At 40.7% G+C, this 19,561-nt stretch overlaps 1 protein-coding gene across 2 annotated transcripts in view; it reads left to right on the top strand.

The window, feature by feature from the left end:
- Positions 1–19,561, top strand: part of OCIAD1 (OCIA domain containing 1) — a 686,887-nt gene that overhangs the window by 104,290 nt on the left and 563,036 nt on the right. For both annotated transcript variants that reach the window (XM_044055722.1, XM_044055723.1), the window contains one exon: positions 2,991–3,078. In XM_044055722.1, the coding sequence (XP_043911657.1) occupies positions 2,991–3,078 (88 nt within the window). The remainder of the gene's footprint in view (positions 1–2,990; positions 3,079–19,561) is intronic.

Raw genomic sequence — 19,561 nt, 5'->3', positions numbered from 1 at the left:
GTGTTTAGCTTCACCTCCTCTTTACCAGAGTGAAAGAAGCACCAAAAAAATCCAAGAATTTTTGAATTAGGTGAATCCCTAATTTCCATATCAGAGGCTAGTTTGGTTCTAGATGGGAAAAAAAGTAGATTGTCTTCTTATTTTCTGTGTAGAAGGTGGTGTCTCAGCACTCCCTGGGTCTCCTGTGAAAATAGTCTGCATAATTAGTTGGACTAGTGTGTCAACAACAGTAAACCTAATATTGAACTGGATTTTCATATAAAGTGACTTTTCAGGTTGTTGTCTGTTTCATAATTGATGCTCCATGTACATTCTTTAGTAGTATTAAATCCTAGGTGGCTTGAACAGGTGAGTGATGTTATTACATATGGGTCTATATCACTTCGTCAAAATGGCAGAAGTTCGAACTTCTAACCTCGAAGTGCAAAACCATCGAAGGCTTAGAACAGCCATTTTTTTTCCCACGGAAAAAAATCGCTGTTCCAAGGAACACACAACACAAGCACAACAAAAAAACAGCAATCTACACACATACACTTAAAATCCTACACTAAACTGTACATGCACCACTGTCTATCCACTTACCTTAACCAAAACCCTAACGTCCGTCACTATCGCACACTCACCTGACCTGCGCCCTAAACCTAACTCACCTATCCCGCCCTAACTGTAAAGTCTGTCACTATTGCATACCCACCTCATCCACGCCCTAGCCCTAATTCACCTCACCCGCTCCCTAACCCTAACATCCACACAATCGCACACTTACCTGAACCCGACCCATAACTTTCCACCACAGTGCTGAAAATCGTGAAGCCACAGAAACGGCCCACAGAATTCTTTCCCTGGGAAAGAATTTGGTGTTCCGCGGCTTCGCGATAATCAGTTTTCGAACTTCGCAGTTTGAACATATGGAGTTTGAACTGCTGAAGTTTCGACGAACTGATAGGAACCCTTACATATGTGGACATTAACAGCTGTAGTGGTCCTAAGTTATGTTTTTTTATGAGAGAGAAATTGAATAAACATGATTACTTACTATGCTAGTTGCTTTCATACGGTCAGTTAGGCTCTGCGATGCATTGTAAGTGCAGATTGATGGTATCGAGTCACACTCCCTCAACATCATTTGTGGCTTACCTCTAGTACGAGTTCTTTTAGTTTGTCTTACTGTTGTTGAATTTCCCACTTTTGCTGTTTTCCATGTTATCCAGTAGTAATGTATTAAATATCAGTACCTTGGACTTTGGATGAGCTGTGAAATTCTGTTTGGAAACCATAATAAAATGTAGCTTTGTATCAGACTATCAAAAGAAGATTTTTTTCTTCTTTCTTTTTTGCCAATCTTTATAAAGGCAGCTGAATGTGCAGTATGAAGAAAATGTGACAGCAATGTGAAGCCAGATCGTTAATTTGCATGAATCAGTTACTTTATTGTATAGTAGTACTAGACTTTTGTGTATAGGAGAATGAAAAGGAGAAGATTTCTGCAGCAGTGTGATCAACAGAGGCTGCGGTCTCACATGTTGCACTGTTATTACTAGTTTATATGTGATGGTACAGACTTTAAATCCATGCCACTGGTACCAATTAATATGCAAGGGATGATTGGCTTTAATAATGTACAGTAAAGTGCATGTCTGTCTTTGGGTAATAGTCAACACTTGCCACACACAAGTAAACTGTACACTATATTGCTACAGATCATGATTATAATCTCTGGCTCACTAGGATATCACCCACTTCAAACTGATCCAATTGCCTTCTAGTCCAGTCTTACTAGTAGTAATTATAATTTGACCCAAATTATTTTCCAGGTGGGTTTAATGATATCCCTCCAGTATCAGCACCATCTTTTTTCATTAATCCTGCCACCAGCTAGATCACACCAGAATACTTAAAACACAGTTATTGTTTACCCTTAAAATAATATACTTGTTAAATATCTGTATGGGAGCAATGGCATATGGACAGTAACTCTTTGTAAAGCTAAAGCCAACCTTTATTAGTACTCCATCCCATTGCATGTACCATTAAGCTAACAATAAAAGTTACAGTTGAACAGCATAACTGTTTACTTGAAGTAAATAAAGTGGTTGTACTTTATAAAATCCAAAACATAACCAGCATTAAATCCGTTTAATGGATTTAAATAAATAGACTTTTATCTAATGGCATGATTATAATCTTAGGCACACTAGGATATCACCTACTTCAAAGTGATCCGAGTGCCTTCTAGTGAAGTTTTACTAGCAGTAATTGTAACTTGTATTCTCACTACTTCTGACTTCAGAGTTGAAACAATAGCCTCATAATTCCACATACAAATGGGATTCAGCTTCAGCTTTAATATACAGAATGCAGTCAGCTGTGCACAGTCTAGAAGTAAGGTGGTAGTTCATCTGGCAGTTTTTTCTCTGCATTAACACCATCCATGACCATCATTTTTTTTAATTTAAAATTTAGGTGATGTATTTATTAGGTCCAAAAATCCTGTTCAAAGTAAGGAAATGCATTTTTAAATGGAAACAGTGTAGACATGTGAAGCAGACATAGATTCATGTCTAATAGTTCTAACAGCATACTGTGTGCATGTTTTTACATTCTGTATTTGTTATACTTTCTACATGATGCAGTGTTTATAACCACAATTTTTATCAGCCAAAAAAGATACATTTGTTTAATTGTAGTTATCTGCTGCTAGCAGAACTGTAACCATGCATTCTCTGAAGATATCACCTAGTGTTTTTGTTTCATTGCTTACATTCAGTGTTTCTGAAGTGAGTGTTCCAGGGATGTTAATAATTTTTAATAATCTTTAAAGAAATATGTATGAAAGCTTATGAACACCTTTTCCTGCATTACCTTTCAAGCCCCCAGTACTAAGTTTTTAAGTGACTGGCTATGCTGCCAGCATGTTAAACAAACAAACGGTGCCATGTTGCTGTTCAGCCTGCAAAGGTTTAAATACTTTTTTTTTCTCTTGACAGAGTAATTCGTTGGGTATGCAGTATGTTCCAACAGAGGAAGAGAGGAGGACCTTTAAAGAATGTAATCAGGAGAGCTTTTGGTATAGATGTAAGTAAAAGCTGTGTTACGTTACACAATACTTTGAAAATGAAGACAAATACAGTTCTTTCTCTCTCTCAGTGGTTTTTATTATCTACAGTACACATGTGTGGGAGCCTCATGGAAAGCAGCAGGGAGACTCCCAGAACAAAGGAATAAACAAGCTTATATACTGGTGATATTACTGACAGTACAAAAATATAAAAATGAACCAGTTAGACCATTATACAGGGCAATTAACCAATCCAAGGTTTACCCGTAAACATAAGACAATTCACATCATCATATCTCTAGGCAGAGAGAGAAAATCGGATGCACTTCCATAAAAGGCACATTTCCTGCTTTCAAGCAGATTCTTGTTTTTCAGTATTTTCTCATTGCTCATAGTTCATTCAAAGTTCACAGTACACCATACATCTTAATACATAGACTGTCACATACTCAATTCTCTCTAACACATCGTTTGGCTGCTCATATTCTACAATCCCCCATTTGATGCTGTGTAAGCATCACCATTTAACCTATCATACATTTGTCCCAAATCTAACATAACCATGCTACGGGTCTTTTCATCATTGGAAAACATTGTCATTTCATCATTGGAAAACATTGTCATTTCATCGTCTACATTCATAGCTGCAGGCATATAAAACTTAGACACTTTCTTCACAGTTTTTGAAGACATTAATTTCAAGATCAGTGCTTTGATTAGAAATAAGACAAGAAAAGCAACAATTGCCAATACTGCAATTAATAAAATCAACTTCAACAGTCCACCTCCCCAGTCTGAGAACAGATTGCTTAACCATGCCCATGTTGAACTATCGGCCTTTTTGGCCTTTGAGAGTTCGGAAATTCTTTGAATCAGTTCAGGATGACTTTCAATTTCATGCTGATTGTCAGGAATAAACGTACAGCACTCCTCCTGGATTAAAGCGCAAGTTCCTCCTTTCACCGCTAGGGTGAAATCAAGAGCCATATGGTTTTGAAGTACTACAGCTCTCATAGCAGTCAATTCATCACTCACTAGTTCTAAGGCAGAAAATGTAGCATTGCTTAATATTTCAAGCAATTTAGATAGCTTTCTCAGTTCCCAAATCGATTTCACTGCTCCGTATGACGGAATTATACCAGCCCATGATATGATGTCATCACCCAAGTCCATATGGGACAGTCCTTTGGTGCTAGCATGAGCTAAATCATGGTGATAGATCCATGAAGCATCAACTCGACCTACAGGATTGGCAGGTTTCTTGACCTCTTGAACGTTCCGAATTTTTCCTTTAGGTAATGCAGATACATGTCTAATAGCCGGGACTAGGTAGCCCAGGAAGCAGCTGCCAGACCAGTTTCCTGGTAGCCATTTATATGCTTTTCTTCTGCACACAAAATAACAATTTTCTACTTTAATGGTGATGTTGATAGACTTGAAGTGATCCCCGGTGTCCTGCAGTCCTTGGAATATTTTCCAATAGACAATTTCTATTTTCTGGGAAAAGTTAGCTATAGAGTTTTTAACAAGTCTTTTTATAGGTGAGAAATCTGTTACACAACCCGAATTGTCTGCAGTGCAGTTATGTACCACTGTTTTGTTACAATGGCTCCACCCTACTCTAGTTTTACCAAGTTTTTGAAAACACACAGTTCCGTTTTTGCGGAGGGACAACTGTAATGCTCTCTTATCCTTTAAAATAACATTTGATGTATCGTAGATCAGATTCATCCAGGTTTCATTACCCCCTAAAGGGACTACATTTAGCATTAATCCCCCATGAACAGTAGGAATAGCAGTGCAAATCCAGCAGTCTGAGACATTGAGGGATGATGCATAGGCGTATTTAATAGCTTGGTAAGTGTTGAAAGGTGGATGCCATGTAGCTCATTTGGCATGAGGCGTAGTTGAAACAAGAAATAAAAATGGCCACAGTAAAAATAACAAAACAACAAGAATAACCACCAAAATAGCTGTGCAGTGCTTTTGTGGAAATGGTGGCTGCACTTGTATTGTTTCTGGAAGGTGAGGTTGTCCAAATGGATAAACATCAGGCATTGTCAGGTGATGGTACAGTATGGCTTCGAGTACGAGTAGCAGTAGGTGGAGAATCAGGAGTTGCAAAAGGTAGAGGCTGTTGATCTTCAGATGAGATGACCTTCTTGACGTGCGACATGTGAATCCAGGTGGGTGAGCCTTGTAGTCGCACCGCTGATGATGTCGTAAGTAGAACCAGGAAGGGCCCCTTCCAGCCTGGCTGAAATGCTGTTTTTCGAGAGAATGACTTGACGTACACCCAATCTCCTGGTTGTAGTGTGGAGGACAGGAAAGGATCAGGGATATGTTGAGCCGCTGCTACCTGGTGGTGATGAAACTGTAAAAAAGAGACAAGAGAAGTGCAATATGCAAGAATGTCATGATCAAATGCATCATACTCAAATGGGTGGTGGTGGAGTCATGGGCATACGCATAGGGTGGCCCATGAGGATTTCATGAGGAGAAAGACCTTTAGTAGGATGTACTTGTTCTCATAGAGAGTAGGGCGAGAGGTAGGGCCTGTAGCCAAGTGAGGCCCGTTTCAGTAGTAATTTTTGCCAGTCTGGTTTGCAGTGTCTGATTCATGCGTTCAGTAATACCTGATGCCTGTGGTCTATATGGACAATGAAATTTTAGAGTGATGCCTAACATATTTTACACAGTGAATCAATTAACTGAGCAGTAAAATGTGTTCCACGGTCCGAATATATTTGACAGGGAACACCAAAACGAGGTATCAATTCATAACAAAGTTTCTTAGCAACTGAAATAGCATCATTCTTAACACATGGGTAGGCTTCTAACCACCCAGAAAAAACATCACCAACAGTTAAAACATATTTGAAACGAGCACAAGGTGGAAGTTCAATAAAATCCCATTGCAAGGCGCAAAATGGTCCTAATGTTTTTGGCAGTGGTTGTGCGGGAGCCAGAGTGCCTTTTGAAATGTTATACTGTAAACAAATGAGAGCATGTGCTCAAAAAATGCTGTACAGAAGCAGAAAGTCTTGAGGCAACCCAATCCTTTTGGATTTGTTTTATTAATGCTTGTACCCCGACATCGGCTGGCAAATGATACGCTTTAATAAGAGAATTTAACATGGACATTGGGCAGACCAATCTGCCATCTGGATGTTGCCAAATGAGATCAGAGCTTTTAAAACAACCTTGAGCCAGCCATGTTCTTTCTGATTCTGGGACTTCATCCTGTAAAGCTTTTTAACACTGTGGTATCAAAAGTAACCATTGATTGTAGAGGCTGCAAAAAATGTCCTTGAACAGTGTGTGAGAGAGCAGCCTGTTTAGCAGCCCAGTCAGCTAAATTATTGCCCTTAGTTTCAAGAGTCATTAGATTGATGGGCTGCACATATAACAACAGCAAGTTCAGATGGTAACAATAAGTCTTGTAGCAAGTTATTGATATAAAAATGGATTTTAACGGGTGCCCCGGAAGAAGTTAAAAACCCTTGTTCTTTCCACAGTATACCAAAATCATGAACAACACCATGGGCATAACGGGAGTCAGTATATATAGTAACAGACTTGTCCTTAACTATTTTGCATGCATTCGATAATGCCACTAGTTCTGCAGCCTGCGCAGAAGTGCCTGGGGGTAATTGTGCTGATCTTAAAACTTCAGTCGGAGTACAGATTGACCAAGCAGCTTGTAATTCATCAGAGTTTGTATCGACAAAAAGAACTAAATCAGGATTTTGCAAAGGAGTGTCATACAAATGCAACCTAGGAGAAAGAACAGAGTTAACTACAAGCACACAAATCATGTGGTTCGCTGTCATCCGAAGTTGGTATTAAAGAGGCAGGGTTCAGTGGTGGGCAGCGTATGACTTGCAGGGCAGGATTATTTATTAAACTTAGTTCATATTTAGTAAGGCGTGCATTTGATACTGTGTTTTTGTCTTTAGAAGTAGTGCTTGAACAGCATGTGGGACTGCTAAGATAGTATCATGTCCCAAGGTTAGTGGGGCTGCCATATCAACCAAAACAGCAGCAGCTGCCACAGCCGGTAAGCAAGCCGGGTAACCAGAGGTAACCGGATCTAGCTGAGTGCTATAGTAAGCAATAGGTCGGTAGCCTCCAGGGCATTGCTGGGCCAGGAGACCTAAGGCAGTTTTGTTTCACTCACAGCAAAAGAAAACAAAAGGTTTGGAATAATCTGGCAACCCTAAGGCAGGAGGATTTACCAAGGCTGTTTTGATGGCCTGAAAAGCCTCATTGTGTTGTGATGTCCAGGGTAAAGGTTCTGTAATATCCTTTTTTAGTAGTTGTAACAGGGGAGCCGAAATTTCCAAAAAATTAGGCACCCACTGTCGACAGTATCCGGCTAGGCCAAGGAATCCTTGAAGCTGCCTCTGGGTTACAGGGTGTGGAGCACTTTGAATAGAAGTTATACGATTTGGGAGTATTTGACGAGAACCCATTGCAATAATATGTCCCAAATACTGCACCTTTTCCTGACAGAATTGTAATTTTGATCTATTTACTTTAAACCCTCGTGTAGCTAAAAAGTTTAACACTAGAAGGGAATCTTCCCTACATGAGTTACTGTCTGGTGAAGCTATAAGAATATCGTCCACATATTGGACTAGAACTGAACGTGATGGTAGTTGCAGATCCTGTAACTGTCTATGCATCTCTCTAGAAAATAAGGTTGGGGATTCTACATATCCCTGGGGCAATCGAGTCCAAGTATACTGCTGAGCTTTGTAGGTAAATGCAAATAAATACTGACTGTCGGTATGTACTGGAATAGAGAAAAAAGCTGATGCAATATCTATTACCGTAAAACATTTTGCAGTAGGTGGGATACAGCTCAAAATAGTAGCTGGGTTTGGTACAATTGGGAAAACAGGCAAAACAGCTTTGTTAACTTCCCGCAAGTCCTGCACAAATCTGTAAGCTTGTTTGCCAGTTTTTTTCACCGGTAATATTGGGGTGTTGCATGGACCTGTGGTGGGTACTATGATCCCTTGCTGTTCCAATGCAGAAATAACAGGGGCAATACCAGATATAGCCTCAGCTGTCAAAGAGTACTGTGGTACTCGTGGTAACTTTGCTCCTGGTTTTAGGGTTATTTTTACAGGAGTAGCTGAGGTCAAAATCCCTACATCATTGTCATGAGTAGTCAGTCCACAGGTGAGAGGGTAAGGAATGTAAATACTCATGTCTTTCAGAATTTGGCTGGATACACATCGTCTGTAAAATGATGGAGTCATCTAAAGCTGCCCGGGTACTATCCTGTTGGTCTGAAGGTATTTGGAGATAAACTCCATCAGTTGTGCAAAAAATGGTGGCCCTCATTTTGCAAAGCAAGTCTCTTCCTAATAGATTTAAAGGTGCTGAGGGTCCTACTAAAAATGCATGGTTATCCTGTAGAGGTCCCAAAGTTACTGAGACTGGAACAGTTTTGGAATACTCAATAGGTATACCAGAGGCACCCACTCCTCTAGTTATTTTGTTGGAGAGGGGAACATTCATGGCTGCTTTGCCAGCTAGCATGGATTTAGTCGCTCCGGTATCAAAAACAGATAGAGCTTATTTTTAACCAGTAACATAACATGTGGTCCATCCTGATCCACAAGAATAAAAGGACACAATTGCTGTTTCTGTTCAGGAAACCTTTATTTTGGTTGCTGTCGATTGGACGGCATCCAGTTAGAATTCCACTGATGTGACGCACCAATGTATGGTGCAGGTTGCTCAGCCAAATATGGACACTCATTTTTCCAATGGCCTGCTTGGCCACAGTTGAAACACTCTGTCTGATTACTATAGTTCTGGGGTGGGGCCGACTGTGTTCCCTGCCAGTTTTGTCTATTCTGATTTCCTGCTCCTTGGCATCCATCCCTCCCTCTCCCTCGTCCTCTACCTCGCTGACCAAAAGTGCTACACATTTGGATTTGTGCTTTTACTAATTTCTTCTGTAAATCCTCCTTTTCTTTAGCTAAATGGTCAGATAGGTATTGTACCTGCTGGACGAGCTCATGTAAGCCCAAACTAGGTCAGTTTAAAATACTTCCTTTAACTTGTCCCTCACCTGAGGGCATAACCCATCTACAAAGGCAGCTGACAGCCTGCTTTGTGCTGGTCCTTCGGTGGGTTCTCGGTACCCGGAATATGCCTCAAAGGCTTCAGTGAGTCCATTTAAGTATTCGTCTATAGGCTCATCCTCTTTCTGTATGACTGATTTAATTTTTGACAAATTGGGGGTTGGTGGGACTATTACAGTGATAGTATCAACTATACGTTGCCTAACCACTTCAAACCCATTCTCCCCTTGTATGTTGTGCTTCGGTATTGGGGTAGGAACATGTTAAGAGAAAAAGTTTTAAAACGTACTGTTATTTGTCTTTTTCCTCTTCTTGCAAAGTGGACATGTTATTTGTTGGGATATGCCTATCAAAGATGGGCCTCATCTGTGAACAAAATGCAGCATTGCTTATGAACCTGAATAATAACTGTTTTCTGCATTTCAGAATAAAGAGACTTGGTTATAGCTCAGTGAAGCCTGGGATAAGGACGCACGGCCGAGTAAGAGTTAATTTACTGAAGCAGGCTGTGTGTCCTGGAAAATTTGAGCTACCATTGTTGAACTTAACATTCTGTGCTTCTTGAACATTCTGTACTAACTATTGGTTTGAGGTAATTTTTGATAAACATGTTTACCACAGGTGTTTTTCCATAGCCAACTGTCAACGGTCAGAAATGTAACAAAAAGTTGTTTTGCTTGCAGTATAAAAGTTGATGTCAGTAAACAAGTTGACCAGAGGAGAAGATCATCTTGGCCAACATGATGTCTAATATGGTTAGCTGCTATTAAAGAAGTTTTTCATCACCTGAGGCAGATGCGACTCGTCTGAATTTTTATTCTGACATTTTGGTCCTTCGGACCGGAAACCTCTACGAAGATATGGATCAGACCGACAGAGAAACCGAAAAACCTGTGCAGGTGAGGGTTTCTCATCTTAAGATTCCCTCGACTGAAAGCCCTCCGACTGATTTGTCGTTGAGAGGAGGCCGGCCGCTCTCTGATCCCTATTTGAGGGACGGTTTCCGAACGAAAAAGGGAAACTGAGTCTCATCTGGTTCAGGTAGGATGAAAACTAAATTTTCTTTTAATTTAATTTAACCTTGTTGACAAGGGTTTTATTTTTAGTTAAGGGTGGGAAGGATTACTTGTTAAGATTATTTTGTTAGGATCACCCATTAAGATAGCCCCATTTTATAATAAGCCCTGTAAAATAACTTTGATACAGTCCTAAAATAAGAAATCTAGGGGAAACATGGGTTCGAATTGCTGCAAGTGTGAGAGTGATGTCTGTGTAAATGTTGATGCTAAGTATATGAAAGGTTTAAACAAAAATCATGTTAAATTTTTGAAGAAATCTAGGGGAAATATGGGTTTGAGTTGCTGCAAGTGTGAGAGTGATGTCTGTTTAAATGTTGATGCTAAGTATATGAAAGGTTTAAACAAAAATAATGTTAAATTTTTGAAAAAGTGGAAGTTGAAATATGATTTTGATGGTACCCTGAATAAGAATGCCTGTGCAAAATTGGTTAGAGATTTGAAAAGAGATGCGGGAACTAGAACGAAGAAGCAAAGACGATTGGGATTTCCCCAAGCACAAAAATGGTTAGAAGAGGCAAATAAATGAGCTATAAAGAAAAACAGTGCCAGGAAAAAGAAAAAATAAATCAAAAGAGATCACTGGTGCCAAGTGGAAAAGTAGCTTTATTTTTAGATAAGGAGGATGAGCATACAGTTTATGCGGTACAAAGGCAGGCAACTGCCCCACCATATGGGGAAATTGCTGCTGCTGTACCGGCGGAACCTCCTCAATATCAGTCTGAAGATGTGGGATCTGTACAGCAGGGTGGGTTATTGGCTGCTCAAGGAAATGTTGTGACCCCTCCAATTTACCCGCAAATTCCTGTAGTACCCAAGGTTGCTTTGCAACAGGTAGACCAACCTATACAGTTAAGGTCAGGACCAGCAGGGCAAGGACGTTGGGCCATTAAACTTTCTGACTACTCAGAAGCTCTTCCCTTAATACAAGTTGCAAACCCACAAGCAGGGGATGTTGGAGAAGAGCCAACTATTTTAGTTTATCGTCCCTGGGCTAGAGAGGATATAAAACGAGCTACAGATGGTATTCCTCATCCCAAGGTTAATTTTCAAAAGTTTTCTGAGGACATAGTTGGTATGCGTTTAAGTTATCATCTAAATGGTTTAGAAGTAGAACAAGTAGTGCGACAAATCCTGGGTCCAGATTGGCACTTAGTTTGTGGTACTTGGACATGTAAGGCAGATGACGGCACTACATTAAAGCATAATTCTGGGGTGTTAGACACGCGAGTCACTGATCTGTTAAAGAGAATTTCTGATAAGTGGCGTCCAAGAGCAGATTGGACAGTAATAAATCAGTGCATTCAAAATGATGATGAATCTGTAGATCACTATATTGTAAGATTGACAGAAGTGTTCATTAACCATTGTGGAATGATGATTCCACAGGATCAGACCAGTGATGGTCCGTATGAACAGCAATTGAAATATGCTTTTCTTAAAGTTTGTAAGGCTCTGATAAGTAGTTTTATAACTAAGCATATGGTAGATCATAGAACATGTAGACTACAACCTTTGTTTGAATATGCACGGCATGCTGAGCGACATTTCAATTTAAAAAAGAAAAAGAAAGTACAAGTGTTAACAGTAGGGGATGATGGTGGTATATTCTTGGTACAGGACCAAAGGGGGCAAGGGCACCGCGGTGGCGTAAAAAAACGTTCTGGCCCGAAATGGGACACGTTAAATGAACTGGGTGGACATTCAGAGGAATATGAGGGAAGGTTAAAACGTGGAGAATGTTTTAAATGCGGTAGACGTGGGCACTTCGCTGCCGACTTTGAAGAGTGGCAACACCCCCCACAGCTTACGAACAAGGGCTCCGCATGACTGTATGATAGTAAAGGAAGGCACCAAATTCATTATTGTGATTATTGTAGAGAAGAAGAAAGTGAGAATGATTGTGATGATGATGAGGCAGACACTCTCTGCGATGAATGTCAGAACACTCATAAGGAAGGGCGGGATTGTGACTTTGAAGTCTTAAACCTGGCAAATTTGGGTATTGCTATGCATCTAGATCAAAAACCCATGATAGAGTTTTTGGTTGAGGGACAGAAAGTGGAGTTTTTATGTGATTCAGGTGCATCGTGTACACATTTGGGTCCAGCAGTTCTGCCTTTGAACTGCGAAACAGACGAGTTTGTCCTTGTGAAAGCTGCAAATGGGAAATTCTATAAGGAACCACTGTCTCTTCCTCTATTGTTCACAGATCCGCAAACAAACCAAACTGTTAGGTGTAGGGTAATTATATCGAATGTTTATCCAGTTAATTTGCTGGAAAGAGATTTGATGCATTTGTTTGGAATAGCGGCAGTTCCTACACCTAAAGGCATTGAGGCGAAAAGGTTAGCGGATGGCTTGGTAGTACAGGGAGTACAAGACTTGTATTACTGGTATAGCCAGGACTTGATTTCAAACGGCCCGGGGAGGGTTGATACAGATTTGATCAACCTAGCTTTAAGTAAATCTAGGAGCGGGTCACCGCAGGTTGCGGCGCACTTACATTGTACAATGTTCTATAGAAAGGCCCCTGGTCCGGATAAAGAATTTGAAAAAGAATTCTTTAAGCACAAACGTGCAAGGATAATTTTGAATGATATGTTTTGGGATATGCAAGGTAATACAGTAGTGACCTGTACTTTGACCAAGGAAATGAGTTCTTTATATCGCTCAGGTTATAGCCCGCATATTTCAATTACTAAAGTGGTGGGGACACATTGGGTAGATTTGGCGAAAAAGGTAACGAATTGGGACACAATGTCCGAAAGTCAATTGAGTGATCAACAGATCCAGGTACAAAGATTAAATTGGGTGACTTGGGCACAACCAAGTGTGCACTTCAGGGATGACAAAACAGAAATGGCATGACAAATCCTCCTAACTCAAGAGGAAGATAGTGTGTTAAGTGCCTTACCTGTAGATTTATGGTCAAAAGGTAAAGGGGATGTGGGACTGATGAAAACAGCAGGTGAAGTTTGTATAACTCCAAAGTCAGGTTTTAGACCTTGTAACCAGCAATACCCGCTAAGTAAACAAGCAGAGGAAGGAATTAAGCCAGTTATTGAGCAGCTAAAACAGGTAGGAATTCTTGTTGAATGCCCAGATTCACCCTGCAATACTCCGTTGTTTCCTGTGAAGAAACCGGATGGGTCATGGAGGTTGGTTCAGGATTTACAAGCAGTTAATTCGGCTGTAATCCCAAGAGCACCGGTGGTCCCTGACCCCTATACACTACTTAATGATTTACTACCTCAGAACAGATATTTTTCTGTCATAGATATAAGCAATGCTTTTTTCTCCATACCACTACATAAGGAGAGTAGATTTTGGTTTGCATTCACTTATCAAGGTAAAAGATACATCTACACCAGATTGTCACAGGGTTATTGTGAGAGTCCGACAATATTCGCACAAGAAATGGCTGCGAATTTAGCTCAGTTTGTTCCCCCAGAGGGAAGCCAGGTTCTGTTGTATGTAGATGATATTTTGTTGGCCTCACCCACGCAGGAAAGTTGTAAAAGGGATACCCTTGCCCTTCTTAGTTTTTTAGCTGAGCAAGGACATAAGGTAAATAAAGAAAAGTTACAATTGTGGAAAGCACAAGTAAAGTACTTGGGTTATTTAATTTCGCAGGCAGGTAGACAATTGGAGAACAAAAGAAAACAAGCAATTCTTGAGGCACCTATGCCCACAACTAAGCGGGAGATGATGTCCTTTTTAGGTGTGACTAATTTTTGTTGAAGTTGGATCCCTAACTATGCTGAGGAAGTAGGGCCATTGACCGCACTAATCTATGACACTCCCATGGCAGCTAAGAATAATATAAAGTGGACAAATAAGGCAATACAGGCATTTAATAGAATTAAGCAATTGATAGCAGGATCCTCTGTTTTGGGTTTTCCGAACTATTCTAAGCCGTTTGTACAAATGGTTGATTGTAAGGGAGGATATATGACCGGTTCTGGTACAAGTACATGGGGATAAACAGAGACCGATAGCTTTCTACTCCTCCAGATTAGATCCTGTTGCAAGGGCATTGCCGCATTGTGTTCAAGCTGTAGTGGCAGCCGCCATGGCAGTACAAGCCTTAGCATCATTAGTTTTGTTTCACCCATTGCAATTGCGGGTTCCACATTCAGTAGCTACTATACTTTTGCAAGATAAGATAACCTTTTTATCTCCTAGTCAACATTTGTCATGTATGACAGTGCCGCTGACACAGCCTCATATGACCATAGAAAGATGTACTACTCTTAATCCGGCAACACTTTTGCCGACTCCAGAAGAAGGTACTCCACACGTTTGTTTAGACAGCATTCATGACAAAGTGCTTCCCCGACCAGATTTAACGGATATTCCGTTGGTAGATTCTGATCTCGTTTTGTTTGCAGACTGATCAGCAAAGAAGGACACTGTAGGAAAAACACTAGTAGGGTATGCTGTCACCACAGAAACTGAAGTTTTGGAGGCAAAAAGATTGTCAAACATTTATTCTGCACAAGCAGCTGAGTTGGTGGCTTTGACTCGAGCTTGTACCTTGGGGGAGGGTAAAAAAGTGACAATTTATACAGGTAGTCAATATGCTCTCTCCACTGTACATGTTTTCGCTCAACAATGGAAGAATAGGGGAATGGTTACTGTGACAGGCAAACCAATAAATCACAGAGATTTAATTTTACAGTTGTTAGATTCAGTGCAACTACCACTTCAGATAGCGATATGTAAATGTTCCGCACATACCAACAGAAAAGATCCTGTCTCCAGGGGAAATGCCCTTGCTGATATGGCTGCAAAAAAGGCAGCTCAAGAAAATGATTTGCTTTTGCATGACAATGATTTAGAGCCCGGACACCTCTTAGACTTAGAGACACTAAAAGTAATGCAAACATTGACAACACAGAAGGAAAAATGTCATTGGGTAAAATATGGTATCACTCAACAGGATGGGTTGTATAGGGCATCAGATGGCAAAATGGTATTACCCTCAAACCTTTTTAGGTATGCGGCATTGGTTAGCCATGGACCTGCCCATGTAGGAGTACACACAATTATTCAAATAGTGTCTAAGGTGTTTTGGTGTAAGGGGTTTTCAACTTATGCAAAGCAATTCTGTTTAGCTTGTTTATTATGTGCAAAGTATCATGCTCAGGGGGGAGTTAAAAAGTCTCAGCAGGCATTCCCTACCCCTCCATATCCATTCCACACACTCTGTATGGACTTTATTGAATTGACACCTTCAGAGGGAAAAAGGTTCTGTTTAGTCATTATTGATGCCTTTTCTAAATGGGTAGAAGCTTTTCCAGTAAAGCACCCGAATGCACAAACAGTAGCAAAGCTTTTGACTACAGAAATAATTCCCCGATTTGGTTTACCAAGATGCATTTACAGTGATAATGGGTCTCATTTTGTTAACCAGATTGTTCAGAAGTTGGGTCAAGTGTTTCAAATTGATCTCAAGTACCATTGTGCTTACCATCCCCAGTCAGCTGAACTGGTGGAAAGACACAACGGTGTCTTGAAGAGTAAGCTCCACAAACTGATGGCAGAAACACATAGATCATGGACTGCGTGCCTTCCTTTGGCACTCCTGTATATGTGAATCTCACCCTCCTACAAAGGACTTACACCATTTGAACTTTTGTTTGGGAGACCATATTACGTCCCGCAGTGGCAAGGATTTTTGCCAGCGGAACGTGAGGGGGGGGGTGAGGATCTAGCGGATTATATGAAGAAGCTGCTAAATGTCAAGTCTCTTGTAACCAATGACTCCTTTGCAGATTCCAGAAATGAAACCTTGTTAAGTGTGGCACCCGGGGACTGGGTGTGGATCCGAATTGTGAAGAGAAAGAATTGGTCATCCCCCAGGTGGGAAGGCCCATACCAAGTACTTATCTCGACACCTACGGCTGTAAAGATCGCTGAGAGGACTTTGTGGATTCATATCACCCACTGTAAAAAACTCAAGACTTCTGCCATTGATATTGGTCAAACTTCACCTGACCTCTGAGCGCAAAGTCTGGCTACAAAGGGGGATTAGCCCAATAGGGGTTAGTTCGTCTCAAACCCAGTGAAGAAACCAATGGCGCGAGGTAGTCCTTAGGGAGGATGGCCATGTTCAACTGGTACTTGAACTGTTACATGATGATGATTTTGGTGGCGAAAGTAAATATGTCCATACGAGAAGGAACAGTTGCAAGAGAAAAAGGAATGGTGGTGCTGCAAGCGCAAACCGGTGTTACTACTGTGTTTAAGGTGAAACTCTATGAAGGAATTTTGGACTGTTCTAAATGGAACAATAATGATTTCTTGACTTGTGCAAAATACTTGTGCAATAGAGACTGTACGTCCTGGTCAAATGTTTGGTGGTCAACAGATATGAATGGATGGGAAACAAGTGGTGCAGTGATACCAGAGAAAGATAAAAGCAGGCAACAAAGAATAAAAATTGCGCATTTCCAAGGTGCCGAAGTAATTACTATAACCATTGTGTCACCACAAGAAAATGATTCAGGGGTTTATGGAATCGGAGTGTCTCTTCCAATTGGAACTGATCCTTTGGGGACCCTCCAACTTAAAGTACAAAGCCTTAAAAATGCTACAAGTAAAGCAGATTTTGCCTTCACAGAAGAAGAACAGTTGTTACTCGAGATGGGATTCATACACCATAATGAATGGTTATCTTGGGTAAGGTATAGTACCCGAGAGGCACATCGTGAGAACTGTGTTTCTTGTGCTGAAGGTAAACAGCAACTAGCAACAGTCCCATTGATGCGAGATGAAGGTAACCTAATGTGTCTGTTAAAATTACTCTTCAACAAAACTGAAGATAAATGCAAAAATGAAACTCAGCGTTTTCCATTCCTAAGCAAAGTTGAGAAACCGCCTGCAGCGATTTCCTATCCAGGTTCGTATATGTGCATTTCCAGAGATGGCACAGGGAAGAATTATGGCAATATGGGACAGAACTATTGCAATGTTACTGTGAATGGCAATGAAAATCCATTTCTGGAGAACCAAACTCACAGTTTAGCAGACGTATGGTGGTTATGTGGAGACAACAAACTCGGATCAAGGCTTATGATTCCCTGGAAGGGAACTTGTGCACTTGTAAAGTTAATTCTGCCATTCTACATTTTCCCAGTTCCAGCAAGCAGTTTCGTAAGATAACCTGAAATAAAGCCGAAGTGGTTGAGCAGGAGAAAGAGAGGCACCGAAGCAATCCTTCGATAATGGTGTCTACATCGATAGCATTGGCGTACCAAGAGGCGTACCTGATGAATACAAAGCAATAAACCAAATAGCAGCTGGTTTTACTTCCATCTTTGTCTGGATTCAACCTAATAAGAATGTGGACTGGATCAACTACATTTACTATAACCAGCAGTGTTTTGTGAACTATACCAAAGATGCATTGAAAGGAATTGCTGAACAACTAGAGGCCACTTCACAGGTGGCATGGCAGAATCGAATTGCGTTGGATATGCTCCTGGCCAAAGAAGGAGGAGTTTGCAAGATGTTTGGGACTTTCTGTTGTACGTACATTCCAAACAACACTGCGCCTGACGGAAGTATCACTCGAGCATTGAAAGGGTTGGAAATGTTATCCGAAGAATTGGCAGAGAACTCTGGGGTAAGTAATCCCTTTACAGACTTTCTACAAGCGTAGTTTGGAAAATGGAGTCATCTCATCAGCAGTTTCCTGGTGTCCATTGGAGTCGCTGTGGCTATCGTGGTGGTATGTGGTTGCTGTTGTATACCCTGTATCAGAGGTCTTCTACAAAGACTAGTTGATACTGCTGTTACGAAGACTATGTACCAGCAATTGCAACAGACTAGTGAAAGTGAATACATTGAAATGTGACTTGTTGCAAATGTTTTTGAAGTTTAAAAGTTTTTCTTGCCAATGAAGTAATGTATGCAAAGAAAAACTTAGTTTTTACCATATATTGCTGAAATAAAAAGACAAATAAAAAGTGTTTTCAGGGGGGAAATGTTAAGAGAAAAAGTTTTAAAACATACTGTTATTTGTCTTTTTCCTCTTCTTGCAAAGTGAACATGTTATTTATTGGGATATGCCTATCAAAGATGGGCCTCATCTGTGAACAAAATGCAGCATTGCTTATGAACCTGAATAATAACTGTTTTCTGCATTTCGGAATAAAGAGACTTGGTTATAGCTCAGTGAAGCCTGGGATAAGGACGCACGGCCAAGTAAGAGTTAATTTACTGAAGCAGGCTGTGTGTCCTGGAAAATTTGAGCTACCATTGTTGAACTGAACATTCTGTGCTTCTTGAACATTCTGTACTAACTGTTGGTTTGAGGTAATTTTTAATAAACATGTTTACCACAGGTGTTTTTCCATAGCCTACTGTCAACGGTCAGAAATGTAACAAAAAGTTGTTTTGCTTGCAGTATAAAAGTTGATGTCAGTAAACAAGTTGACCAGAGGAGGAGATCATCTTGGCCAACATGATGTGTAATCTGGTTAGCTGCTAATAAAGAAGTTTTTCATCACCTGAGGCAGATGTGACTCGTCTGAATTTTTATTCTGACAGAACATTAGCATGATCCCAGATATGTTTCATCAGATCAGCTGGGACAGCATATTGGAGGACAGCTCTAACTCTTCTATGGTAGGATTTTGCAAACAGATATGTCCTGCCAATACGCGTTGAAACTTCGCTGGGTTAGTACGAATAGGCGGGAGTGATTTAGTGATCGCTTGAAAATCAACTGCTGACCACGCCCTAGGTACCACTACAGTGGCCGGTTGTCCCACATCCCTAGCATGTGCTGGGTTTGGGACTTTCAATGGGAATACTCCTTCATCTGATGGGCTAGTGCCCGATTCAGAACCAGAATCTGGATTAGAATTGTCCGGACCAATGTAGACGTCATTATCTTCAATCACAATTGGGCATTGCTTGTAATATTTACCCTTATGTAAATATACAGGTTTTTTATTGTGATATATTTTCGGCTGGCTAGACCTAGGGTCAAAAAGCATTTGTGCTTTTCTTTTCTGCTGTTTTTTTGTCTTAGAACGGGTTAGTCTAGGCGATGGTTTACCTGTATCTGTTTGGTCAGGTTGTTCTGTAATTGGTCTGCTAGGCTGGCCTCCCATTACCTGATCTCCGCTTCCAGAGTCGGGAGCGGTCTACTGTTCTCCCCTCCGGCCTTCACCCTCTGTTATGGAGCTCACTGCCTCGTCTTGAACCTGTGAGGGCTGATATTGCATTGGAGGAGCCGTAGGGGGTGGGGGGAACCAGGGGTTATCATCCTCAGATGATTCAGTTATTTGTAATTTACTCAATTC

Source organism: Protopterus annectens, chromosome 14.part0 (genome assembly GCF_019279795.1).
Source record: "Protopterus annectens isolate FY-2018-M chromosome 14.part0, PAN1.0, whole genome shotgun sequence".
NCBI lineage: Eukaryota > Metazoa > Chordata > Ceratodontiformes > Protopteridae > Protopterus > Protopterus annectens.
This window is presented reverse-complemented; position numbering and strand designations above follow the sequence as displayed.